General features: G+C 53.6%; 2 protein-coding genes across 3 annotated transcripts; both read left to right on the top strand.

Moving 5' to 3' along the window:
* The first annotated feature begins 1,744 nt into the window (after positions 1–1,744).
* LOC130705875 (neuroligin-2-like) lies at positions 1,745–23,114 on the top strand. Of its 2 annotated transcripts, XM_057535766.1 has the most exons (13): positions 1,745–2,250; positions 7,998–8,050; positions 8,401–8,494; positions 8,897–8,968; positions 9,083–9,231; positions 9,486–9,579; positions 11,346–11,478; positions 14,989–15,039; positions 17,527–17,676; positions 17,850–18,035; positions 18,158–18,350; positions 18,732–19,328; positions 20,130–23,114. In XM_057535766.1, the coding sequence occupies exons 1-13, from the start codon at positions 2,170–2,172 to the stop codon at positions 21,007–21,009; spliced, it is 2,733 nt and encodes a 910-aa protein (XP_057391749.1). In that variant the 5' UTR covers positions 1,745–2,169; the 3' UTR covers positions 21,010–23,114. The 2 variants fall into 2 exon arrangements, with proteins under 2 accessions (XP_057391749.1, XP_057391750.1); XM_057535767.1 differs by lacking the exon at positions 14,989–15,039.
* Positions 23,115–23,293: 179 nt separating this feature from the next.
* On the top strand, positions 23,294–26,249 carry LOC130705922 (spermatid maturation protein 1-like). The gene is made up of 4 exons (XM_057536193.1): positions 23,294–23,450; positions 23,574–23,794; positions 23,903–23,960; positions 24,160–26,249. Exons 1-4 carry the CDS (start codon positions 23,294–23,296, stop codon positions 24,882–24,884), a joined length of 1,161 nt encoding a protein of 386 aa, XP_057392176.1. The 3' UTR covers positions 24,885–26,249.
* The last annotated feature ends 250 nt before the right edge of the window (positions 26,250–26,499 follow it).

Raw genomic sequence — 26,499 nt, 5'->3', positions numbered from 1 at the left:
TATATTTAAATTGGGATCTGAAAGAGAAGTTTGTTGAAGACAAGGGAACATGACCACCTGGATGGTGGACCCTCAAACTCAAAGAGCGCAATCAAACTCATTGAACTCATCAACTTCTCCTCCAAAACTTTTTCTCGTATGTTCTCTCTTCCATGACTGGCATCACCATGCACTCAGCAATCCAAGGTAGAAATCTGTGTTCCTCCCACTTCTTCACTGACTCCACCCCATCCTTATCACCAATTCTTGTTGATTCTATTGCAAATTTAACAGGCTCAAATCAACCTGTACCTCTGTTGCCCACAGCCCTAATCCAAGGCGGTCCTCAGCATCTTCCTCACCTGCAACAGCTCCTCACAGCTCTCACTGCCTTCTGGGATGCCCTTTCTCTTTAATCTATTCCCCACAGTTGTAAAACATAAATCTTATTACATTATACTACTGCTTTAAATCTTTCAGTGGCTCTCCAGTATGGATAAAGTGAAGACCATTTTCCTTAACCTGATTTACAAGTCCTTCACAGTCTAGCTTCCCTACTTCAAGCCAAACGCTATTTGAACTAGTTGTGGTTCCCCAAAGGACATGTTCTTTCTGCTCCTTTGCACCATTGTAGTTCTTGTTCTCTCAAGAATACTCTTACTGCACTTTTCCTCTAGCAAATGCCTATTTATCCCTCAAATCTCAATTTGCATCACCTCCCCTGCAGTAGTCTTTCCCTATCACTCTGAAGAACAACTGACCATTGTTCGTCTCCTTGGGATTCCCTCAAAACTTAGTCCTTATCTTTATCCCATGTTCAAATGAACTCCATGCACTTACTTGTTTAAATGTGTTTGTCTGCTCCTTCCCCAATATATTATAAAATCCTTGTTTTGGGGACCACATCTTGTCTTTGTATCCTTACGACCTACCACAGTGGATGGAACACAGTGAGGGCTACATAAATATTTGCTAAATGATTACTGCACAACACATGATCCTAATTTCTTGGCTATTTTATTCACTTCTATCGAAATTTCTTACTTATCTTAGTTTACGAATCCTAAGTTTCCCTTCTACTATCCTTTCTCCGTAACAATTTTTCCTCTTTTGGATTTTCTCCGCATTTAGATATCAAATCTTGTGCTAAGTTGCATTTGCCTTTCGGTACTGCCTTGAAATCTTTCTTTAACCTTTCTTTGTATGCATGACCAGAATCTTCTCAAGGCAAGAACGTGACTCTTAAACCGCATTGTGCAGAGATACAGAGGCTCAAGAGAGTCCAGTCCGCCTTGTGGACTGTAAAGCCCAGCGCATGCGCACCAGGCCCCCCTTTTTTTTTTTTTTTTTTTTTTGCCTTTCGACAACTTTTTTTTTTTTTTTCCTTCGGAGCGTGCGCACCAAGAAACACAAAGGTGGGGAAAGTGACCAAGCAATCATTCAGGCGCATGCCCATCCCTAATTTGTACACGCCTGCTGGAGCGCACCGTGGTGAAGTGGGTGTGGTCTGACCAGGAGCATCAGAAGTCCAATCCGATTGAGTGAGCTCTGTCCCTCCCTCCCCATGATTGGTTAGCTCTCAGTGTTGTGGGGCGGGAAAAGGAAGAGACAGGGGCCGTGGAGAGGTGGGGTGGCGAGGAAAGAGAACCAGTCGGGTTCTGCGCAAGCGCAAGTAAGCGACCAGGAGGGGGCGTGAGAGAGTGAAGAGGAGTGTGGAAGCCCTGATGCGCTGGCCAGCGCGAGCTGGGTCGCCAGCCTTGACGCCTGCGCCTTGGCCTTCGGGGCCCGCGCGCGGCGGGCGGGTGCCCGGTGCGCCTGCGCAGTAGGCGGCGGCGGCAGGGGCAGGTGAAGGCCGTGGAGCGGCAGCGGCAGCAGCGGGTCCCGGGACTGAGGCAGCAGCGGGGGCAGCGGCGGGCGGAAGCTGAGGTGACGAAGGCAGCGGCGGCGGCGGCGGCGGCCGTTTCCCTCACGGTGGCGGAGACCAAGGCGGCGGCGGCGGACGGGGAGCGGCCCGGCCCCGGCCCCCTGCTCGTTGGCTGTGGCAGGGCCGCCGTGGGGCCAGCCCGGCTCCCGCCCCCCGCGGCTCCCCCTCCGGCTCCTCCTCCGGGGAGACGCCGGGGACCTGGCCCGGCCCGTACTCAGAGCGCTGCTGCAGCCGCCGCCGGGGGAGTCGGAGGCGGTGGCGGCGCCATGGGCGGCCTGGCCTCTGGGGGGGATGTGGAGCCGGGACTGCCGGTCGAGGTGCGCGGCTCCAACGGGGCCTTCTACAAGGTGAGGCGGCGCGCTGGCCGGGGACGCGGTCTTCAGCCCCCTCCCTCCAGCCAGAGCAGGGAAGAGTGGGGCGGGATCGACATTCTGGAGCTAAGCCCTGACCCTTAGAACCTTAGACCCATGCTCCCACCCGCGTCCGTCCTGGGGGGAGACCTCTAGAAGTTAACCCCTTCCTCTTAGTTTTGACCCCTCTATTACACCTGCTTTTACCCGCATCTCCGGGATTGAGCATCAGGGCATTATTGTACTTGGTTCAGCTCCCCTCCCAACCCCCCAGAAGAGACCCCATTTACCCAGCGTCTCGTTGACTTTTCCTGTCTCTGGTAGAAGATCTGCCTTGGATCTGAATCACGTCTTCCCCACAGTCCAAGCACATGGAGAATTCTCTTTATTCTCCACTATTACCCCCTTGGGAAGGCCGTCCCATATTAGATCTTTTCATCTTCCTCGGAGAGGCCTCTGCTTACTGGCTCTGGAAGACTCACCCCACTTTCATCTTATATTTCTGTTCCCACCCCAAGGAGAAACGGTCAGACTCTGTTTATGACATTTAGTATCTCTGACCTCAGGAACTCTGGGCTGTAGCCGTCTAGTTGCCTCATAGCCATAAGGTGGCACCTTTTCTCAAGTCTCTCACCCCACCCCTTTATTCCAAGACTAGCTGGTCTACTGTTTTACCCAGGGATGGTTTTGTATTTGTCACCTCACTTTGACCTCATACATTTAGATCATTCATACAGTTTCTTCATCTTGAGGAGTGTAAGCTTCATATCCCTGATCTCTAAAAGGGGATCTCACAAGGATTCCATCTGTTAATCTTCTTCTTAAGGATTTCCACTTCTAGAAGACTTTTGGCCAACTCGCCCAGTTTGGGAATCCACTAGCCTTTTTTTAAAGGAGAAGGAGACTATCTTTAAAAGATCCTTGTTTACTTCAGCTCCCCCGTTGCCCAGGATTGGGTTTTTTAGAACTCCTTTTATTACCACCTTTTAAATCTGTTCTGAATCTTATTTTTTAGGACATTTTTTTCCCATTTAGATTAAGCCAGAGGGAGACCCCTCTTGCCTCTCAGGAATTTTTCTTTATGTGACTGTTGTTATTTTGAACCTCTTTGGACTTTATGCCTGGAATTGTCTCAGAGACTTTCCTGATTCCTGTCTTCTCTCATTTTACCCTGAGGAGCAAGAGCAGAGTTATCTTATCATAACATTACTTGTGAGGAGAAGAACCCCCTTTCCTTCACTTCCCCTCAAGCCTTTCCTCCCATAATAGACCTCTCCACCTTCGTGCCCTTGGAAATGACTTTCTTGAACTCCTTCCCTGTGAAGTCATATCTTGCTATAACTGGAAAGGGTCTCATATTTGCCCTTGGAGTAGGTTTCTGCCCCAACTTCGACTGGTAAGCTCAGTGTAGTCATTTTTGACCCATTCTAAATGCCTATTCATTTCTGCCTTACTTCCCTCACCAGATTTCTTTATATTCTTCAGTGCCTGTGGGTACCCACATCTATCTTAACTTAACCTCTCAATATAAGTCTTTAGCTTTTTATCCTAATATTTCTGTGTAATACCCAGAAACTACCTATTCCATTAGCCAGCTAAGATGGAAGAAGGAAGCTCCCAGCTGATTCTTTCTGTCATTTTTTTTCTGCATACTTTCCTAACTCATGGGACTTTTTCTTCTAGCCTGCCTCCATAGCATTTCTGTTTTCTTTGGCAAAGTTTCTTAATTCCTTTCTGATTCTGATAGAGTGCATTTGTCTCTTATATCCTTTTCCCCCAAACTTGCATTACCTTTATTGAAGTACCCTTCCTCATAAGATTTTAGCCTCATTTCCCACAGTATCTTGTCCTTCATCTGGGTCCTTCCCATCCCTAAGAAAAGTGATTCTTAAACTGAGCCTGAGATCAAGATATGATGTTTGCTTTTGTTCTAGGAAGCATGGGAGTCAGACACAGCTGGGAAAGATTGGTATCCAGTTCAAATTAACTGTGTGAGACTGCTGGGAAGGGACATGTTTCCCTTCCCACATATAAGTGTCCAACAGAAAATGTGTCTCTGAATCGTTCTCTTTTCTCCTGTGGGCTATGGCAGTGATAGACTTGATTGAGTGAATTGGGGCTAGGATGCTTTGAATCAGAGAATAGAGTTTGGACTTGAGCTGGAAGCCAGGTAATGTGGATTTTGTGTCCTGGCCACTTTAGCATTTTCTGCCCCATGCCTCAGTTGAAAACAACAGTAAATCCTTAAATTCAGACTAATCTTTCTTCAACGTTGAGTGCCATATAGATACTTGCCCAATCTGTCCTTGCTGCTGATTTAATATTCATGACTCAGCAAACTTCAGTGTGGTTCAAGGAGTGTTTACATTGCTTCTAGAACTATAAATTTGGGAAGGTTCTTTTCATCCCTCTCAGAATTGGGTCCTAGTGTTGTTGATCTTCTTCCAGGATAGAACTGCAAATGTCAGATCTGGGATCTAAGTTATCTTTTAGCTATCCCATCAGCTCTTCCTTTTCTGTCAGAACTTAATGTGTTTTGTTCTCTAAGCGGTGCTCTCCCAAATGAAATATCTGTTCACCTTCCAGGGCACAGTCATCCAACTTTCCAGACCTTACCTGGCTATCCCAATTCCAATTTCTTTGTTAAGGAATATGGCATCCTCACCTTCAACACGTGATTTTTATCCAGACCCTTCCTGATTTTCTTCTAGAACTCCCTCCTTTATTTTGAGAACCCAGGACTAGAAGATAGGTTGAAGGTGGGACCTAATTTTGTATCTTATAATTTGAGGAAAGTGAAGTACTTAGGAACCTAGGACTCTCACTTCCTCTGTCCAGTCCTAGGCTCTATAAGCCAAAGCTCCATAAGCCCTGGCCATTGAATTGAATTGAGTTATTATCCTTTGGATCTAGGTAGCCTTCTAGAGATTCACTCCACTGCTCTTGCCCTCCTCTGCTTATCTTCTCAATGAGCATGGACTGAGCAGAACTAGGAGCTCACTTTATACCACTGGTATTTTTGGAGGAAAAATACTGGGGTCATGTGGGTGGAATTAAGGAGCAGAGACTGACTTGGAATGTGAAGTTGAGGAGAAAGCTTGTTTTGGAGAATCTTTGAAGGAAAAAGACCCTAGAAGTATAAGAATGAGTGACGTTTAGTTGAACTGCTGAGTTATGTGAGGGAAAACTCCATTCTGAGCTTTGCATTTCTGCCTTGGGATCATGGTAGCTTGAAAAACCAGGGTAATGTTGCTACCTCTGCCTGAGGGCCAACCCTGACATGTTGGAGGAGAATTGGATTAGAGCTTTAGACATATCCTTTGTGAATGAGTGTATCTAGGAGTGGGGAGCTCTTTACAAAAGAGGCAGGCAAGTGATTCTCTTCCACTATGTTTTATCTCATCCCTGAAATGTTTTGAAAATAGCTAACTCTCTCTTGATAAACTGTTTCTAAAGCTTAGAGATAGACATTTTGGATAAAGAATTGGATAAAGTCAGCTGTAGAGGCTAGATGAAATGTTTAGAGAAATCCTTATAAAGGAAGAAAAGAGGAGGACACTTAAAAAGGAGCTAAGGAAAAAAGAAGAAAAAGAAAAAAAAAAAAAAGGAGCTAAGAGAAGAACCCAAAAGGGAAGAGAGGGATTCGGGCAAATAGAAGATGTGAGTGGAGAAGAGTAGGAATGGGTATTGATGGAGCTGAATGAAGAGTGGAAAAAATATTACAGAAGAAGGGAATGGCAGAGAAGGCTAAAGCATGGGTAAGTAAGAGGCTAGGCAGTAACCAGGAGTACTAATGCTGTGGGCAGAAGTAAGGCTCTAAGTAGTAAGACTCCATAACAAGGTCCTTTCCCGAAAGAAGAGAAAGATGACTGGTATCAAGAGTGAAATTTTAGGTTTAGATTTAAGGAAAAAACAGTGTATTAAGTGTTTATGATTGATCAGTTCTCTGAGGTGGGAGTGACACAAGTGTACATTTTTGGTGTTTTCTCTCCTAAGCTCATATTTTGTTCCTACCTGCAAAGCTCAGGAATTGTTCTTCATATATTAGCTTTTTGAAACCCCTAATTTTTAAAAAAATCTAATGAGGCATAATTGACGTACAATGAAGTACACCTATTTAAAGCATACAATTTGTTAAGTTTTGACAGATATATAAAACAAACCATCGCCACAATTTCTATCAATCCCAAAAGTCTTCCACCAACCACCAATGCCTTTTGTCATTATACATTAGTTTGCATTTTCTGATTTTTGACAGAAGCGAAAAGGCAATTCAGTAGAGAAAGGATAGTCTTTCAACACATTGTGCTCAAAGAAGTGCATATTCATAGGTTAAAAATGAAGTTTGATTGTATCTGGCACCATATACAAAATTTAACTCAAAATGGATCATTGACCTAAATGTAAAATAAAAACTATAAAACTCTAGACAAGGACGTTAGGTAAAGATTTCTTAGATATAAAACCAAAAGCTCAGATACAAAAGAACAAGTTGAAAAATTGGACTTACTCAAAATTAGGGATTGCTAATTTTGATAATGTGAAAAACAGGAGAGAAGGTAGGAAAATTGGGAGCACAGGGTTGAACGCATAGCTTTGGCTTCCTCAGTGAAGACAGAAAATAGGAGGTGGGGAATTCCCTGGCAGTCCAGTGGTTAGGGCTCAGAGCTTTCACTGCCTTGGCCAAAAAAAGAGAGAGAGAGAAAATAGGAGGTAGACCAGCGATTCCAGCTATTCAGTCATCCCTGTTCCTCTCCCTTGTCATCATCTCAAGTTTGGGGTCTTCTACAAATTTTATTACTCTTTTCAAATTCTTAGCAGTGTCCTAGCATTTAGAAATCTCACATCTTTTATTTATTTAATGGGCCGCACCGCTCAGCTTACAGGATTGCAGGATCGTAGTTCCTGACCAGGGGTTGAACCCTGGCCCACGGCAGTGAAAGTCCTAACCACTGGACCATCAGGGAATTCCCTCACATCTTTTAAATCCTAATTTTTCCTTTAGTAAGTTGTGTTTGTTTTGAATTTCTCCAGTGTTCTGATTATTTTCTTACGACCCAGGCATCAAGGCACCAAGTTCGCTCAGGCCTCTTGCTGTATTAGGAGCTAGACCCTTCCTCTCTTGGCAGAGCCTGATGTCCTCTAGGTGTTCCAGGACAACCTCACACTGTCTCATGGGATATTCTTAGCTTTGCTGAATGTTGTTGGTATTTTAATTGAACTCTGGCAAGCTGCTCAGCACTGCGTGAGGCAGACAGATAGGGAGGCCTCTGTGGGAGCCGTAGGAGACCACTAGTTTCCCGGCTGTTCTGATGCAGGTGATGTTTCTCCCTTCTACTTAATTTCTGTCTCATCTTATTTCCGGATTTTGCAACATTTCTTGCTACCTCAACATTCGTATTCCTTCACCAATACAGCTTTTTCTAGCCCTGTTTTTAGATTGCTTGTGTCCCCATCTAAAACTCTAGTTTAAAAAAAGAAAAAAAAAAAGGGAGTTTTCTGGTGGCCCAGTGGTTAGGACTCTTGGCTTTCACTGCTGTGGCCCCGGGTTCAGTCCCTGGTTGGGGAACTGAGATCCCGCAAGCCACAAGGTGCGGGCAAAAAGAAAGAAAAAAAAAAAGAAAAGCAAACAAAAAACCTCTAGTTTAAGGCCCTCTAAAACTGTCTGTTCCCTTGATGGCTGAGGTGGTGGTTGATTGTGTTTTTTTTTTTTTTTTTTTACTTTGTTCTAAAATCCATTCTAGGGCTTTGTGAAGGATGTCCATGAAGACTCTGTCACCATCTTCTTTGAAAACAAGTAAGACCTTGGGAATAGAGAATCCAGCATACTAGGTCCTAGAAGGAGAGTGGAGAAGAGGGGGCGGCTGAGTCCCATGAGGCATGTATAATAGGTGGGGGAGAGCCAAGGGTTTGGGTGGGCAACTTATATGGATCCCAGGAGAGGAAATGGTGAGAGTGGGGGTCATTTGACTCCATATTTAGATTCTAGCAAGAGATGGAAGGCACCACTATGGAGCAGGGCCTGGAGTTTAGCGTCTAATCACCAGGGAAGGTGGAAAATGCCCAGTGGAGGAAGTAACCTCTTCCTGAAGAAACGGGCAACCACACTAGCCTGAATAGCTTTCATATCACTGTTTTCCCTTGCAGCTGGCAGAGTGAGAGACAAATTCCTTTCGGGGATGTCCGGCTACCACCTCCAGCTGACTATAATAAGGAGATCACAGAAGGGGATGAAGTGGAGGTAAGGTCGTTGGAGTCCACCTTTTCTAAATGTCCCTTTTCCCAGGATTCTGCATCTCCCTTACCCTGATACCAGTACCCTAGGCTCCTCACTGGTTGGTTCACGCTCCTTCCTCCATCCAGCTAGGCAGCCTGTGGAAGAGTGAAATGCAGCAGTTTTCTGTCCATCATTGCTGTGATCAGTCAAGCTGTCAGGGAGCTTCCTGTTTTCAGGAGATTCACTTTTCTTCCATTTATGATAACAGCATCTAAAATCCAGTGTTCTCTGATTTTAATTAGCAGCTCCTTCCTCTAGATTCCTTTATCTTAGTTTAGGATGCCTCCCAAGTGTCTTAATGCTCATTCCATTCTTGATGTTTTTGGATGGTCCTCAATATCTCTTTTATTTTCAACTTCTCTTCAGGTTTATTCTCGAGCCAATGAGCAAGAACCTTGTGGCTGGTGGCTGGCCCGGGTGCGGATGATGAAGGGAGATGTGAGTGATTGTCAAGGCCTTTGGAGAACTGCTGAAACACATATTTTAGTCAGAGAAAGGTGGGAGATAGAAACTCAGGTCATCCACAGCTTCTCCTTTCTTTCCTTCTGCCAGTTCTATGTCATTGAATATGCTGCCTGTGATGCCACTTACAATGAGATTGTCACCCTGGAACGGCTTCGGCCAGTTAATCCCAATCCCCTTGCAACCAAAGGCAGCTTCTTCAAGGTTACCATGGCTGTGCCTGAGGATCTGAGAGAGGCGTGAGTGTTTGGGATGTCGGGAGTGGGGGGCCCTCTTTACGGTCCTCATCTCTGCCCTTGTTTGTCCCAGCCTCCGCTCCCAGTTTCAGTGTTCTGTGTTCCTTAGGCCCTCTAGAGTCCCTTTTGCTCCCAGTTCCTCTGTTTCCTCATCCCTGTTCTTTTACTGCAGTCCTTATTTTTCTCAGTCCCTCTCTCTCTCCCCTTCAACTGTACTCTACACTCTGCCCTCTGAGCACGGTTCTCTTTCTCTGCAGCTGCTCCAATGAAAACGTCCATAAAGAGTTCAAGAAAGCATTGGGAGCAAACTGCATCTTTCTCAACATCACAAATAGTGAGCTCTTCATTCTGGTGAGTTTATTCTGCCTGAATTTCACCTAAGCCCTTTTCCCCTTTTAACAACTTTGCAAGAAGAGAAGAGGTAAAATGTGCTTATATTTATTTGTCAGAGAGGACTTTATTGCTCCTGACCTCTGTGGACCCAGGTTAGCCCTACCTTTCCTTAGTCTTTCTCATGTATGACCTTAATTCTGATTCCCCCTAAAGCCACCTCAGCACCCCTTCTCCCTAGCCAGAGGCCTGGTCACTAGGGCTAGGTTCTGACTGGCCAACAAGGGGCAAGAGGCAGCTCTTTTAGGGTTCTCTAGGCCCCTAGTCTCCAGCTCCCCTCAACATATATACTTCTCCCTCTATGCAAAGGCTGGGGGAAACTCTAGCATTCTGACTCATGCCTCTGCTCTCCTCCTCATGCCCTGAATGGACCCCATAACCAACCCAGCCCCTTCCCCTCTTCTTCTAGACGCCCCCCCCCCCCCACTCCAGGGTTAAAGCTGCAGCCTGTTGCCGAGGTAGCATTGCGGGGCAGCATCCTGTCGCCCGGCAACCGGCTGCAGAATCAGGCACCTGTCCCTGGATTTGCCCCTCCAGCATCCCCTCCCTGTCTAGCCCCTGCCTCAAGGCACCTTAACTTCTGAGGGGAGAAATGGAGAGGGCCTGGGGTGCAGGGGTCTCCCCCACTACACAAATCCTGCTAGAATGAGATGTTGAAGGGAGGGTAAGGTGCTGGGCTTGTGCAGTCCCAAGAAAGACCCAAGTCTGGCCTGGGGTGGGAGTTCAGTGCCATGAAATTACAGCTCAGGAGTGATTAACATATACCGTATAAACAAACCCACCGCTAATTAATGACTTGGTATTTTTATTTTCTCTTCCTTGTCTATCTCATCCCTTCCAGGGAGGTGGGAACTGGGACTCCTGAGTCCCTGAGGAGAACCTGCCTGGGAGGGATAAACAGCTGGAAGGGGAAGTACTGTACTGGGTCTGGGGAGCTGACCCTCCTTCCCCTCTGGCGGTCCTAGACATTTAACACATCTGGACCTCACCCCGGCCTCAGACTTTTCTATCTGGGTCCCTGCTGAGGGGAGGGGTGGCTGGGGTGGGGGGGGGGGAGGTGCCAAGGGGCCTGAGGATGGAAGGAGGGGGGCGACTTGGTCTGAATTCCGAGCCACTAACCACCTGTCTCTTCTGTTTCCCCATTCTTGTCTGTCTGCCCCGTCCAACTTCCCTTCCCTTCTTGCACCTCTTCTCTGTATTTTTCTGTCCGTCCGTCTGTCTGTCCCTCCTCCCCGCAGGTCGGGCCTGCCTTCACCTTCTCCCACTTCCTTCCCCTTCCCCACCCCTCGCCCCCTCCATGGAGAGGAACAGACCCCTTCTCTGTCCCGTCTAACCCAGGTCCCTCCCCACCCCCCTCCTCCCTCCCTTTCCCCCACCCCCTCCTCCCTCCTGGGGCGAGGGGGGGCCTCCCTCCCTCTCCCCCCCCTTCTCTCTCTCTCCGAGGGGGGGGTCCCCGATCAGCATGTGGCTCCTGGCGCTGTGTCTGGTGGGGCTGGCGGGGGCTCAGCGCGGGGGAGGGGGTCCCAGCGGCGGCGCCCCGGGCGGCCCGGGCCTGGGTCTCGGCAGCCTCGGGGAGGAGCGCTTCCCAGTGGTGAACACGGCCTACGACGAGATCCTGGGCCCGGTCGTGCAGTTCCTGGGCGTGCCCTACGCCACGCCCCCCCTGGGCGCCCGCCTCGTGGCCCGGCGTGCGCAACGCCACCACCCTGCCGCCCGCCTGCCCGCAGAACCTGCACGCGGCGCTGCCCGCCATCATGCTACCCGTGTGGTTCACCGACAACCTGGAGGCGGCCGCCACCTACGTGCAGAACCAGAGCGAGGACTGCCTGTACCTCAACCTCTACGTGCCCACCGAGGACGGTAAGGGCGCGGGCACCGGGTCGGGCCCCCGGTGGACACAGCCCACAGACGTCCATGCATACCCTCAGGCGCCGGCACGCCCCGGGCCGGGAGCTGGGCCTTCGCCGGGGCCGTGAGGGGCAGTGCGTCCCTGCGGGCTCTGCGTGGCCTCCCAGGGTGGTACGGGTCCCTGCTAGGCAGTCCCAGGAACGAATCCCACAGTCAGCCCAGAAGCTCTTTGTGCGCCCAGAGAGCCGATGGCGAGGGCAGCAGGCACTAGGCTGGGCCTACCCACCCCCTGCCCACAGAGGCACACACAGAGGGGACACTGAGGGCGATCAGGTGGTGGAGGCACCCATCATCAGCTGCCTAGGCAGCCACTCCGGCTCTGCCGCATCTCCTGCGCCCAGGCCTGGGCTTGTCCCCAGCCACTACCCACTTGAGCTGCACCTCCACCTCAAGGACAGCAAAGACTCCTTCTCCCCAGGCCAGAATGGGCAGACGTCCTTCTGTCACATGCAGGGCCCCTCACCTGTGCTGAGTGCCTCTTCCCCAGGATGCTCTGTCCCCTGATCCCTTATACACTCCTGAAGGATCAGGGAAGCTCCTTGCCAAGGGCCCCTCCACTCACAGCACAGCCCGCCCATCCCCAGCAGAACGCCTTCCGCGGGGCTCTGAGCTGGCTCTTCTTGACAATGAACTCTCTAGTTCACTACAGCACTGCTCATAGTCGCCAGCAGCAGTTCCCCACCAGCCAGCCTTCAGCACATCGAGACCAACCAGAGTCAGTACCTTCCAGCAGCCCACGGCAGAGGGTAATCAGCAGGCCTGCAGCCACCCCGACAGACCATCCTCACAAAGAGCCCCCACGTTATCCTTCCTACTCCCCGTGTCACCACTCCAAAACACCCGACACACACAGAGACCATCCACTCTGATAACACCCGCCACAGGCCATTTTCCAACAACTTTACATATAGGCTTGGTACCCAGGAACCCCACTGTACACCCTACACACCCAACACCCGCACATCATGAACTCAAGTCCCACTACAAGACCAGGAATTTCAAATACTCAACACTCAGGTCATGTACCCAACCGACCGGCACACTGACCTTGTGCTCTAGAATCCCACGTATCAAAATTCCCAGCACTTTCACACAGCATGGACGCCAACACTTGTCTGGAATTGTGTACCCTGTCACCCATCTAGACCTGTGCTCCCCAGTATCTCTGGGTATAGATCATGTACCCTAGTAACACCCATACACAGACCTTTACCCCAGTAACCCTGCAGCTGGATCATGTGCTCCAACAGGCTACTCACACCACAGTCCCCTACGTTCTCAACACCTCTCAGACATCACTTACCCCAACTCCTGCCTAGAGGTCATCAGTATCATACCTCAGGCTGTGACAGCACAGGTGGCAACCCTACACCCTACTCACACATCAAGTACTCCAACACCTCGCTCCCTGCACCCAGAGGACATGCCAATCACAGAACACCTCATGCACCTCAACACCATCACTACCCCTCCCCGTATAAGCCACGCCCCCTAGCCACCCATACACACAATGCACAGAAGTTTCTACTCCAATCCTGTTCAGATTCCAAGCACTCTGATAGACCACTTACCCCAATACATTCCACACATCTTCCCCAATATCCCAACACCCTCTGCCTCAGAGCCGTCCACTCTACCTTCCCTTGCCCTCTCATGGACCACCTACCCCAGCGCCCTCCTACCAGTGAATCATTCACCCCAGTGCCTCCAATAGGCCAGCCATCTCAATGCTCTCCACTCGTGGACTCTCCACCCACATCTTCAGGTAGAAAGCTGTCTCGCCTGCAACGCCCCACTCAGTGGGCTATTGGCTCGTCACCCCTCATGTGAAACATTCACCCAGCACTTCCCACTAATGGACTGTCCACCCCAACACCTCCACACAAATTTCCCACCCTGCCCCCACCCCACCCATGCCCACACCTTCTGTATTTTTAACCATCACTTATTGCAGACCTGCTTGGGGCTTGACACGTTCAGGTGATCTCACTGAATCTTCACACTAGCTCTGGGAGGAAGAGGTTGACTCAGGCACACACACACACACACACACACACACACACACACACTCATACACACTCACACACCCGCACACTTAATATTCTCACGCGCACATATGCCCTGCTGACTTCATCCCCATCCCCATCCCTATCCTGTCAGAGAAGAACAGGCCCTGATCCTAATGGGTCCCCTTGGGGCCATCACCACCATCTGGGAGAAGCCTTGCAGAGGCTGGCCTCAGCCTTACTGACCCATCCCTCCGCATGCTGGTCCCCAGGCCACTGAGGAGAAATTGATCAGCCTGGGGGAACCCCTCAGGCCTCTGGGTTCCAGCTCTCCCTTGACTAATCCCCCAATCTGAAAGAAGCCTAGAGCCAAACTCTGAGCCCAGTCTGGGGCCTTTCCTTGACAGGGGGCACACTTTGTGCCTCCCTGCACCTCCTGGCACCTTATATGTCGGGCTGGCTCAGGGCACTGTGTTTCCTATTCCCTATTTGTGGACTGAACCCCCAATTGGGGAGGGGGGCTTTTGGCATTAGAGCAGGGGTTGGTGGGGGGCTGGCGCCCCTGGTGGGGAGTTTACCATTTGTGGGGGAGGAGAGCAGGCCTGGGTAAGGGATGAGGTTGGGGAGGGGGGTCAGAGGGAAGAGGTGGAGTGGAGGGCAAGACCTGATGACCCCTTTCCCTGCTTCACCCCACACTGGGGAGATGGGGTGAGAAGTCAGGCTTGTGAGTGCGGATGGAAGAGAAATGCTGGCTGGTGAGAGGCTGGGATGTGGGCAGGCATCCCTCGCTGACCACCCCCCCGCTGGCCAGTGGAGAGCTGACGGCTTCCAGGGGCTGTGAGCTGTGGGGACGGGCTGCCCCAGCCCCATCCTACCCTCTGCCCGCCAGATTGGTCCAGAGGGAAGCAGAGTCCTTTCTGCTGGGACCCCTCCTCTCTACAGCCTGGGGGAGCGGGCAGGTGCTTGGCTGGTCCTGAAGAGGGCCTGCGTGAGTGGTGGCGCCCCCCGCCCCGGGTGGGGCACAGCTGGCCTTGGGCTCCCAGGCTCCCTGGTTGGCTTCCCCTCCCCTCCCCCCCCCCCACCCCACCTCTAACACCGGTTCATTTCCAGCAATTAGCAAACACTTGGACAAGCCAAATCCTTTCCAGCCAAATCAATATGTCTTAAGACAGGCCTCAGCCCACTCAGGCACCCCACCCCCCCAAAACCAGCCTTTTCTTTGGGGCATGACTTTTTCCGGGGAGGGGAACAAAATTTGGGTTGTAGAAACGTTTTTCTCTTTTCTTGGTTTCTTTTTCTTGCAAACAAATTTTGCTTTTTTTGGCTTATTTTTTCTGCCCCTCACCCTCCCCTTTTCTGCTTTCTCTCCTCCCCTCCCCATCCACCACCTCCCTTCGACCCCCATCTTTCCCCACAAAATTGTCCTTTTTTCTCTGTTTTGTGTTCCCGGTCTTAGGTCTGCTCACAAAAAAACGTGACGAGGCGACGCTCAATCCGCCAGACACAGGTAGATTTAAAAATCCCGCTGCTGCATGTGGTTGCTGATGAGAGGAAGTTCTCGGCCCTGCCCCTAACTAAATGCCCTCACAGCCCTCAAGGCCCCTCAGTCGTTTTCCCAACTAAAAATGAAAAAGAAAAGAAAAGAAAAATTTGTAATAATTGGAAAAAAGAATTATGAAAACTTCAAACGAAATTTGAACAATGTTGGACCCACTAGAAAACCGGCAAGAAAAGCTTAAACATGGCGAAAATAAAGTGCAAAAAGAAATTGGAATGTCAGAAAAAAAACAAAAACCAAAAAACACCAAAGAATTGGATAAAATGTTTAGCTTGACAGACATTTGGACTGTTTTGAAACTTGTGAAATATAACATTTGAAAAAACAATTTTAATTTGGAGCAAAAATAACATTTGAAAAAAACAAATTTAAGTTGGCAAATTGATGACACAATTGAAACAGCAGAAACCTGCTACAGTTTCCAAAAAAAAGCCTGTCCGATGCAGAAAACGCACATTTGAAGCAAATTAAAGAATTTGGACATTTTTGAAAACAGGGCCCAATATCTTGAAGTTTCACCACAAAATTTTGAAAAAGTGCCAAGAACTTTTTTTTTTTTTCTTTTTTTTTTTTAAAGTTTTACTTGATTTTATTTATTTTATTTATTTATTTATTTATTTTTGGCTGTGTTGGGTCTTCGGTTCGTGCGAGGGCTTTCTCCAGTTGCGGCAAGCGGGGGCCACTCTTCATCGCGGTGCGGGGACCGCTCTTCATCGCGGTGCGCGGGCCTTTCTCCATCGCGGCCCCTCCCGTTGCGGGGCACAGGCTCCAGACGCGCAGGCTCAGCAATTGTGGCTCACGGGCCCAGCTGCTCCGTGGCATGTGGGATCTTCCCAGACCAGGGCTCGAACCCGTGTCCCCTGCATTAGCAGGCAGATTCTCAACCACTGCGCCACCAGGGAAGCCCGAACTTTTTTCTTTTTTTCCAAAAATGGATCTTTTTGGTTTCTTGTTTTTTTGTTTTTTTTTTCTTTTCTTGTTGAATCTGCCCCGAGAGCTTCTTGTTTTTTGGTTGTTGTTTTTTCTTTCTTTCTTCTTTCTTGATCCTGTTTTTTGTTGTTGGTTTTGAATTCTTGTCGCCCCAGCCCCCCTTCCTGCTCCTTCCCTTTCTGACTCCCCCTCCCCCCTCGCTGGGAGTGGAGGTGCTGGGTGGGCAGGAGCGGGGAGGAGTGAGGACATTTAGGACAGGACCTCGGAGGGAAGGAGACCAGCCTGAACTGTTGGAAGACCACTGGAGGTTCAGGAACAAAGGGAAGAATAGGATTTGGGGAGGACACAGAGAGGGCACTGCCCACCTAGGAGCTCCTGGCCAAAGTCAGGTGGAAGGAGGTGTCAGAGAAGGTCCTAAGAGACAGGAGGCAGGAAGCTGTCTGGGGGGGTGGAGGGGAGTGTCTCAGTGACCTGTTGGTTGACCTTCTGCCAGGAGGGAAGTCTCCAGCGGGATGAGGGAGGCGGGCAGAGGCACTGGGGACCAGCTGTGGAGGCCCAGGCCTGGATCTTATTTGCCGAGTGCCCAGGCTGGTCAGAGATTGCAGGTGTCAAGAAAGAGGAGGGCCTGGAGGCCAGGGGTGGTGCCAGCACGGGCACTGTGGCTGCATCGTGGAGGAGCTGCAGGGGCAGGGACCCTGGCAAGCCCTCTCAGACTCCCACCCTCTTCCGGAATTAGTTACCCCTCAGTCCGGTCTGTAGTGCCTCAAGAGCCTTCTACATATGGGAGTGATCATGGGATCCTTTGGGGACATGGCAAGAGAGGGGTCCAGAACTCAGGACTTAGGCCAGTTTGGGGGGTCCGAGACTAGAGCTGCACCCTGGCTTCATTAAGCAGACTCTTTCCCACCCTGCAGCCTCCTGCCACAGTAATTAGGCTGGGGGTTGCCATGGTAACTGGGGAGGTGACCTAGAAAGGAATTAGGGCGGGGAGGAGACCAAGCCCCCAGGGACCCTAGGGCCTGGCACCCCCTCACCCACAGACCAGGCTACCATGTGGAGCTGAGGCCCAAGGCCTGAGTCGAAGGAAACGCCAGGACCCTCCCAGGATCTCTAGCTCTAGTGGCAGCTTTGGGAGCTCGCTCTTCTTAGGAGCAGGAAGGAGATTTGCTGTGTGTGTGTGGGGAGGGGTTCCCCTGGGTCCAGCAGATGCCCTGAGGAGGGCCAGCCCCCACCCCTGCCTCTGCTAGGCTTCTTGGAAGGTCTGCCAGGCATGTGGAGAAGTGCTGTGGGGCACACCGGCAGGAGGTGGGGAGGGATCTTCTGCCAGGGCTAGCTGGGGAGGGAGGGAGGGGAATCCGGTCTTGCCCCCCAGGGATGGGAGTGACATGTCCCCTGAGCTCCGGGCTGGAACTCGGCAGGCCTGGGAGGTGGGCGGTGCTGCTTCTGGTCTGACTGTGTCCTTGTCCCCCATCTCCCGGCCCACCCACCCGCCCCCTCCCCACGCAGATATCCGGGACTCCGGGAAGAAGCCGGTGATGCTGTTTCTGCATGGCGGCTCCTACATGGAGGGCACCGGGAACATGTTCGATGGCTCTGTCCTGGCCGCCTACGGCAACGTCATTGTAGCCACACTCAACTACCGGCTTGGGGTGCTCGGTGAGGGTGGGCAGCCAACTCTAGGGGCTGGAGTCTGGGAGGAGGGCCTGCCGGCAGGGTTCCTCTAAACCCAGCAGAAGCAGAATGGCTTCTGGGCTGGACTGAGCTGCCCAGAAAGAGGGCAAGGGTGCTGTGACACCCCCAGGAAGCCCCCTTTCTTCCTCTACCCCCAGGTTTTCTCAGCACTGGGGACCAGGCTGCAAAAGGCAACTATGGGCTCCTGGACCAGATCCAGGCCCTGCGCTGGCTCAGTGAGAACATTGCCCACTTTGGGGGCGACCCCGAGCGCATCACCATCTTCGGATCTGGGGCAGGGGCCTCCTGTGTCAACCTTCTGATCCTCTCCCACCGTTCAGAAGGTACCAGCCACCTCCTCAGCCTGTCCCTCCTGTCCCCTTTCCCACACCCCCGACCCCACCAGGTCCCCCTTCTCCTCCATCAGGCTGATACAGCCCAGCCTAAAGCCTGCCTGTCCCACCAGGGCTGTTCCAGAAGGCCATCGCCCAGAGTGGCACTGCCATTTCTAGCTGGTCTGTCAACTACCAGCCGCTCAAGTACACGCGGCTGCTGGCGGCCAAGGTGGGCTGTGACCGGGAGGACAGCGCCGAGGCCGTGGAGTGTCTGCGCCGGAAGCCTTCTCGGGAGCTGGTGGACCAGGACGTGCAGCCCGCCCGGTATGGGGGTGGGAGAGGGCCAGGTCCAGGCCTCCATTCTCCTTGCTGGTTCCAAGGAGGTTGAGGGTGAGAGGTGCCCGCAGGCCACAGGCATGCCATTTAACCAGGAGAGGTGGGCTTCAAGCCCCTCCTGGGGCCCTGCCTTCTCCCAGAAGCCTTCCCTAAGCGGAGGTGCCTAAACAGAGCCAGTGTGCACGAAGCTCCGTGAAGTGCTTGAGGGAGGACTTCCCGTGCGGCCAAGTACCCTGAAGGGCTCAGAAGGTTTTAACTAGGGGAGAGGGGTCTTCTGAGCAGAGGACTCAGCAGGCTGTGAGCTGAGAGCAGGCCGGTGAACAGGAGAGCAGGCCGGTGAACAGGTTTTTTTGCTCCCCTTCTCCCCAGCTACCATATCGCCTTTGGGCCCGTGGTGGACGGTGACGTAGTCCCCGATGACCCTGAGATCCTCATGCAGCAGGGAGAATTCCTCAACTACGACATGCTCATCGGTGTCAACCAGGGAGAGGGCCTCAAGTTCGTGGAAGACTCAGCAGAGAGCGAGGACGGCGTGTCCGCCAGCGCCTTCGACTTCACCGTCTCCAACTTTGTGGACAACCTGTATGGCTACCCAGAGGGCAAGGATGTGCTGCGGGAGACCATCAAGTTTATGTACACGGACTGGGCCGACAGGGACAATGGCGAGATGCGGCGCAAGACCCTGCTGGCGCTCTTTACCGACCACCAGTGGGTGGCACCGGCTGTGGCCACCGCCAAGTTGCACGCTGACTACCAGTCCCCTGTCTACTTTTACACCTTCTACCACCACTGCCAGGCTGAGGGCCGGCCCGAGTGGGCAGACGCAGCGCACGGGGACGAGCTACCCTACGTCTTTGGTGTGCCCATGGTGGGCGCCACCGACCTCTTCCCCTGCAACTTCTCCAAGAATGATGTCATGCTCAGTGCCGTGGTCATGACCTACTGGACCAACTTCGCCAAGACTGGGTGAGGGCCAGAGGGGCTGGGTTGGGCATCCCTGCAGGTCAGGGCACACACCCCCTCCATCCTCAGCCCCTTCTCTCCCTCTCCTTCACACGGCCATCATTCCTCCATCAAGGCACTCTTGCCTTCTCGACTCAGACACCTGCCGGACAGCTCCTCTGTGTGTGTTGGAGATTCAGAAGAGTTGGACAGAGAGGTCCCTGTCTTTTCTGGGGGGGCGGGCTCACTTGGTGCCTTTGGCTCTGTGTCTGTCTCTCCTTCCCTCCCTTGCCCACCCAGCTCTCTCCTTCTTCTCCCAGAGCTCGGCCCTCTGTCTGAGTGCTCCCATCTGTGTATCTGAGTGTGTGTGAGGGTTTGTGTCTGTCTGTCTATTGCTGTCTCTGCCTCTCTCTCTTGAAATCCATTGATATCTCTGTTTGCTTTGATCTGGTTACCCTGTACTCGCTAGTTTCCCCCTGGCTGTCTCTCATGTCCTTTTGTGTCTCTGTTTCCATATGTCTCTATCTCATTCAGTCTCAGACTCTGCCTCTGTCACTGGTGGTCTGTCTCTGCCCTCTCTGCCCCTCTGTCCTCATCTCAGACTGTCTCTGGCAGTCTGGCTTCATCCCTATTTGTCTGTCCGTCCGTCCGTCTCTGGCAATTTCTCTGTCTCTTTGTATCCGTCTGTGTCTCTCTTCCCGTCTCCCCAGCTCTCTGCATCTCTGTCCGTCTCTCTCCCCATTCCTCCCATAGCACGCCCCCACCCCCGCCTTTCATGGGAGCCTCACCCTTACTCCTCCTTTCCCTGCCCCCCTGTGTCCACAGCGACCCCAACCAGCCGGTGCCACAGGACACCAAGTTCATCCACACCAAGCCCAACCGCTTCGAGGAGGTGGTGTGGAGCAAGTTCAACAGCAAGGAGAAGCAGTACCTGCACATCGGCTTGAAGCCGCGCGTGCGCGACAACTACCGCGCCAACAAGGTGGCCTTCTGGCTGGAGCTCGTGCCGCACCTGCACAACCTGCACACGGAGCTCTTCACCACCACCACGCGCCTCCCTCCCTACGCCACGCGCTGGCCGCCGCGCCCGCCCCCTGGTGCCCCAGGCACTCGCCGCCCGCCGCCTCCGGCCACCCTGCCGCCCGAGCCCGAGCCTGAGTCGGGCCCCCGGGCCTACGACCGCTTCCCCGGGGACTCCCGAGACTACTCCACGGAGCTCAGCGTCACCGTGGCCGTGGGCGCCTCCCTCCTCTTCCTCAACATCCTCGCCTTCGCCGCCCTCTACTACAAGCGGGACCGGCGGCAAGAGCTGCGGTGCAGGCGGCTCAGCCCCCCCGGCGGCTCAGGCTCTGGCGTGCCCGGTGGGGGCCCGGGCCCCCTGCTCCCTGCGGCCGGCCGTGAGCTGCCACCCGAGGAGGAGCTGGTGTCGCTGCAGCTGAAGCGGGGTGGGGGTGTCGGGGCGGACCCTGCGGAGGCCCTGCGCCCCACCTGCCCGCCTGACTACACCCTGGCCCTGCGCCGGGCGCCGGACGATGTGCGTCTCTTGGCCCCCGGGGCCCTGACCCTGCTGCCCAGCGGCCTGGGGCCACCCCCTCCCCCGCCGCCCCCCTCCCTCCATCCCTTTGGGCCCTTCCCCCCGCCTCCCCCCACCGTTACCAGCCACAACAACACACTCCCCCATCCCCACTCCACCACTCGGGTATAGGGGGCAGCTCGGGGAGGCCCCCCTCCCCGGCCCTCCCGGCCCGCTCAGAAGGCAGGGAGGAGGACTTGGCGACAGGCTTTTGTCGTGTGGAGCTGTCACACGTCGAGGAGCTTTAGGTGGACGTGGGTTTCCTCGCCGGGATGTGTGCGCTTCTCCGGCGCGGAGTGGCCCGTTCTCTTCTCCGGACCTGGGCCTTTGAACAACTGGGGGGGTGTTTTTTCCCCTCCGTCGTCTGGACACCCGTCTTCGATGTGTGGAGACATGGAAGTATTTTCCCACGTGGAGGTGTGCTTTCTCACGAGGGGGTGTGTTTTCCCATGTGCAGGGTGAGGTTTTTTTGCCGCCCTGGACACATGTTGGCTCCCTCAAAGAATTTCTGCGGGGATTTGTGCCCCAGAATCCTGTTCCCTCATGCCTTCTCCCACCTCCTCCCTCCTCCCACCCCCTGGAGACCCTGGAAGTGGTGTGTTCACAAACAGCGACCCTTGGCCACCGGACGATGCAGGGTGGTGCCTGGGAAGTAGCGAGGAAATCACAGCCCCCCTTCCCTGCCCCCAGCCCTCCCGCCCCGGCGAAGCATGTGTATCCCCCGTGGCACAAGTGAGGTGAAGCACGGTCTCCCCGGGCAGGCCTCGCCTTCCACAGATGACAGACACACATTCCCTGCCGCGGGGAAGGGAGGAGATCCTGCATCCCTGTGCTGCCTGGGAACTTGTCTTCCCCTGGGTCCAGGATGCATTTCTGAGTGGAAACATGTTCTTGCATGTGGATGTATGTTTTCCCATGCAGACGGCCCCTTTCTCTCCAGCACTTCCCCGCATCTTAGGGCCTCAGGCCCAGCACTTAACTTCTCACACAGCCGGTGTGAAAGGACTTCAAAGTGACAGAAGCCGAGGGGGAGGGACAAACCCTGAGGAGATGAGCAGACCCTAAGCTCTGCCCTTCCTTCCCCTCGAGTTCGGGGGGTGGGGGGCTGCGTGGCACCTGCCACCTGCCACCCACAGAGGCCGTGCATGTTTGACCACAGCCCTCACCGCGGTCTGAGGGCAGCCCTTCTTCCCTCCGTCCTCAGACCGTCGCTCATCCGTGCCAAATGGGTGAGGTGGGTTTGAGGGGCGAAGACCCCCCGAAACGTGCCAAGGATTCCTCAGTCCTGGGCCAGGGCAGGTAGGATACAGGAGAGGGGGAGGTGGCAGCTAAAGGGGTCCCACCTGCGTCCCTCTTCTCACCATGTCTCATCCCTCCCTCTCTGCCCCTGTTTTCCCTCCCCCCTTCACTGTCCCCCTCTGAAGCCATCCCTTCCTGGTCTCAAACCAGCTTCTCCCCTCAGCTGCCCACCCCCTCCTTTGACCTGCCCCCTCGTCCCTGGGCCACCAGGGCTGAAGGAAAGGAGCAGTGGAGGGGGGAGGGGAGGAGAGCAGGGGAGAAAGGCTTTCCCGGACAGGTTGGGGGAGAGAACGGGGTCAGCTGTAGTGAGGAACAGATGGAGGGGGCAGTGGGGGACGGCGCTGGGGCAGACACTAGCAGGAAAGAATTTGATTTGAAGGGATGTGTGTAAGGTGACTGCCCAAAGAGAAACGGTTTGGGCCTCTGGGGAAAGGAACAATGTCGGGAAGGGTTTCAAGGGACACCAGACGAGAAGGAGCCAATCCTTGTCTGCTGGCATTTTGTGGGTTCATTAGTGCCAAATTTGAATGGGGAGTGGAGTGCTGTCTTCCACTGACACCCAAATCCAGAATCCCTGGTCTTGGCTCCCCAGAACTTTGCCTCCTGACTGTCCCTTCTGCCCCCACCTCCACCCATGGAAACTTAGTTCTTTTCCCACCCCTTCCCCTGCCTGGTCTAGCTCCTTTCCAAACAGCCCTGCCCTCTAAATGCTAGGGACCTGGGCCCTGAACCCTGTAGACAGATGCCCCCCAAACTGGGGCATGGGCGGGGGGCTGGGGGACTCATGATTCAGCCACGGACTCCAATGCCCAGCCCCTGTCCCCAGAACAATTCCTTGACAATCCCATGTCCCCACCCCAACCCTTCGCGGCTCTGTACACATTTTTAAACCTGGCAAAAGATGAAGAGAATATTGTAAATATAAAAGTTTAACTGTTGGATTTGCCTGCTGTTATGTTGGGAGGTAGGGGTGGGGCTCTAAAGAAACAAACCTTGGAGAAGTGACTCTGCCAGTGAGGGAGGAGGAGGGGGTCCGAGCCCACAGCCCTTTCCAGTGAACAGCTCTGAGGTCAGAGAGAAAGGGGGACTGGGTGCTGGGGTGAGGTGGTCATTGGTAATGGGGTTGTTTGGGGAGTTAAGATCAGGACCAGTGTCTGTGCAGAGGTCAGAGCCTGGCGTAGAGGACCAGGCAGGGGCTGATGAGGACAGACACCGAACAGGCCAGAGGGCCTATGGGCTGGTGCAGGTGGCTGGCTACAGGAGAGACGCGCAAGGTGAAGGGTTTGGCCCCTGCTAAGCCCTGGCCCAGGCTGGAGGGTCAAACACAGGCCCAGGACTCTCCCTCTTGGCACATTGTGAGGGAGAGCCCCACATCATTGTGACCCGCTTACCCCCAGGAGCCTCTGGGACAGGAAGGCGGCTGGTGGCACTGTGGTCACAGTGGGCTGGGAGTCTAGGGGCTCCGGTGGCCCTAGGGACCCCAATGGCCATGGCTGAGCAGCCCCGGCCCGAGTGGGCCTTGTGTCACAGCCCCAGCACCAACAACTGCCAGGACCTGGGCAACTCCATCCTGTTGCTACTGGGCCTCATCATCTGCGTTAACTTTGGCATCAATACGGTGACACTGGTCAGAGTGGGGCTGGGTGGGAGGGTGCTGGCAGGATGGCTGGGGGGCAGGCCGGGTGGCCGGGGCCTGCCTGGGGTCACTGTGTCCTCCCCCACCTAGGTCTGGCACGGATTCCGTGGCTTCTTACACCACGAGTTTCGTATTATTTGTGAGAAAGGTAAGTGGAGGATGGGGAGGTTGGGGAATAGGAAAGGCAGAAACCAGGTGTTCTAGCCCTGACCCTAAGCGGGCCCCTTCCCCTCCCGCTCTCCCCGCTCAGACACCATAACTATGCAGCTTCTCTTCCTGCACCCTGCCTCTCCATCCCTGGAGGAGCCAGGCTCCCCACCAGCCTCTCACCTGCCCCCCATCCACAGAAGCTTCTAAGTTATGCTCACCTGGGAAGCAGACCCAGCCCCCGAAGCAGAGCGCCCCTGCAGTCCGCCTTCGGTGCACCATGGACCCTGTGAAAATGACTGTGTCCCCCCCACCCACTCGCCGCCGTCGCCGTCGAGACTCTTCAGCATGCCGCGCCCACCGCCCTACAGCCTGGGCCCCTGACACTGACAGTGATGACGAGAAGCCCCCGCGTCAGCAGACAACAATCTGCTCCCACAACTGGGATTGCCCCAGGGACTGGGAAGGCCTTCAGTCCACCCAGAGGTTCTGGACTCCCTGGGCCCAGGATGCTGTGGAGCCGCCTACCCAGACCATCCGCTTCCAGCAAACTGTAGAGGGAAGGCCGCTCAAAAGAGAGATGCAGTCAGAGCTGGGCCTAGAGGCCTACGTGTACCCTGTGAACCCCCCGCCCCACAGCCCTCAGGCCCTGAGCCACAGGAACAGTGGAGGGGGGCCCCAGGCAGAACAGGGGCAGTGCTCGCCAGCCCAGCCACCCATCCTGGGCCCGGCCCACGTCCCAGACATCCCCCGGCGCCACTCCTCAGGGCGCGTAGCCTATAATGCCAGAGACTTGAGGCGGCGGCTGCGGGAGCTGACCAGGGAGTTGGAGGCCCTGTCCCACTGTTACCCCCTGGCCTCTGGATCCAGCACGGCTGAGGGGACGGGAAAGGCCTGGGTATACCGTTCCCTGACAGAGAAGTGACTGGGAGAAGAATAAAAAGAAGAGAGGAGGTGGTTTGTTGTGGTGTGGGGGGTGCCAGGGCCCACACAGCACCCAGAAGCCTGGTTGCTAAGGAAATGATCTCCCTGGCAACAGGGCCTAGAGAGCCCTGAGGACCCTCATCAACCTCTTGGCCTCACCAGGCCCTGTCCTCAGCCCTTTCCCAAGCCCTTCTTGGTTCCAAGGCTCCCACCTGCCTCTACTCTGTTCTTTAGTGCCCAGGGAAGCCCCCCAAATCCCATTCCAGATCCCCAGGCAGTACTGCACTTGAGTGGAGACCCTCATCCCCATGGCCTCAGTCTCTCAGAGGTCCGGCTCCTACCAGAGCCCAGGTTTAGGCTGCAACTACAGGTGAGGTGTGGTCCCTCTGAAGCCCTGGTTTCTTTGGGGAGGGATGGCTGAGAGTGAGGGTACCCAGGCCCTCACAGTTCCCCAGTCAGAACCCGAAGCTCCTGTACACTCAAGAAGGCTTGGAGCGGAGGATAAAATATTGAGGACACTCGCAAGGGCTGCCTCCACACAGCCCTCTGTGACCTCACTCCTCTGATTAGCACTTCCATGTCACAAATGAGGAGACTGAGGCTCAGAGACACCAAGTGACTTATTCGTGGTCACACGGACACCAAGGATCAACCTCATGGTCTCAGACACTCCGTCCCCCTGCTCCCACAGGTAGATTCCCATTGCTACTGAGTCAGCCTGGCCCATCAGAGTCTCCTCCCACCTTCCTCAGTTTCCCATGTAAACTCATCAGAATATTGCATCCACTGGACAGCAGGGAAACCCAGGCCCTACCTACTTCTAGACGGTTGGGATCACACACACGCACACAACTTGGGAACAAGGAGCCAGGTCGAAGGGACTAGACCTCACCTTCCATACCAGATGGGTTCCTGGAATGTGAACAGATAGGCCTTTTATGAATCACCCTGCTTCTCTGTTCATTTTCATTTGACTAACGTTATTGATCATTTTAAGCTGATTCCATTAAGTGGGTCTATATTGAGCACCTGCTATGTGTTTGGAGTCTTGATGGAAAATGCCCACTGGCTGTTTCTATTTCTTTCTTTCTTTTTTTTCTTTTTGACCATGCAGTGTGGTTTGCAGGATCTTAGTTCGCCAACTAGGGATTGAACTGGGGCCCTCAGCAATGAAAGCACGGAGTCCTAATCACTGGACCTCCCGGGAACTCCCTGTTCCTCTATATCTGTTGAGATGTTCATTGTGCAAACAAAATGACTTGAGGTTCCCCCGGTACCACTTTCACAGACCCCAGCAATGAACCCGGTTTATAATAGTAGATTCCTTTTGTCATATCAACAATTACATCTATTTTGTGCTTTGTGACTTTTATGTGGTTTTCTTAAGACAGCAGCTAACCGTTTTTCAACTCGGAGGGTTGGCTCAGTGGGAGGGCAGTTGGTTAGGAAGGAGAGAAACCATGGTTGGGGGTGGTCTCTGGCAAAGGTGGCAAACCCTTGCTCTGAAGCGAAGGGGCCAGTGGGCTCAGTGACCACCAACACCTAAGGCTGCAACCCCTGGCCAGGAAGGGGTGGGTACGGTGGGTGCTAGAGGGGTTATGACAGGGAAATGGGCA

Source organism: Balaenoptera acutorostrata, chromosome 20 (assembly GCF_949987535.1).
Source record: "Balaenoptera acutorostrata chromosome 20, mBalAcu1.1, whole genome shotgun sequence".
In the NCBI taxonomy this organism is placed as follows: Eukaryota; Metazoa; Chordata; class Mammalia; order Artiodactyla; family Balaenopteridae; genus Balaenoptera; species Balaenoptera acutorostrata.
Note: the sequence above shows the minus strand (reverse complement) of the source record. Positions and strands in the feature narration are given on the sequence as shown.

Bases quoted from the DNA above. Each gene is read 5' to 3' on its own strand.
- LOC130705875 (XM_057535766.1), top strand. From the start codon at position 2,170: ATGGGCGGCCTGGCCTCTGGGGGGGATGTGGAGCCGGGACTGCCGGTC. The intron at 11,479-14,988 runs GTAAGGGCGCGG...TCCCGGTCTTAG, and splicing joins CTACGTGCCCACCGAGGACG to GTCTGCTCACAAAAAAACGT. The intron at 15,040-17,526 runs GTAGATTTAAAA...CTCCCCACGCAG, and splicing joins GCTCAATCCGCCAGACACAG to ATATCCGGGACTCCGGGAAG.
- LOC130705922 (XM_057536193.1), top strand. From the start codon at position 23,294: ATGGGGTTGTTTGGGGAGTTAAGATCAGGACCAGTGTCTGTGCAGAGG. The intron at 23,451-23,573 runs GTGAAGGGTTTG...GCTTACCCCCAG, and splicing joins CTACAGGAGAGACGCGCAAG to GAGCCTCTGGGACAGGAAGG. The intron at 23,795-23,902 runs GTGACACTGGTC...TCCCCCACCTAG, and splicing joins TTAACTTTGGCATCAATACG to GTCTGGCACGGATTCCGTGG.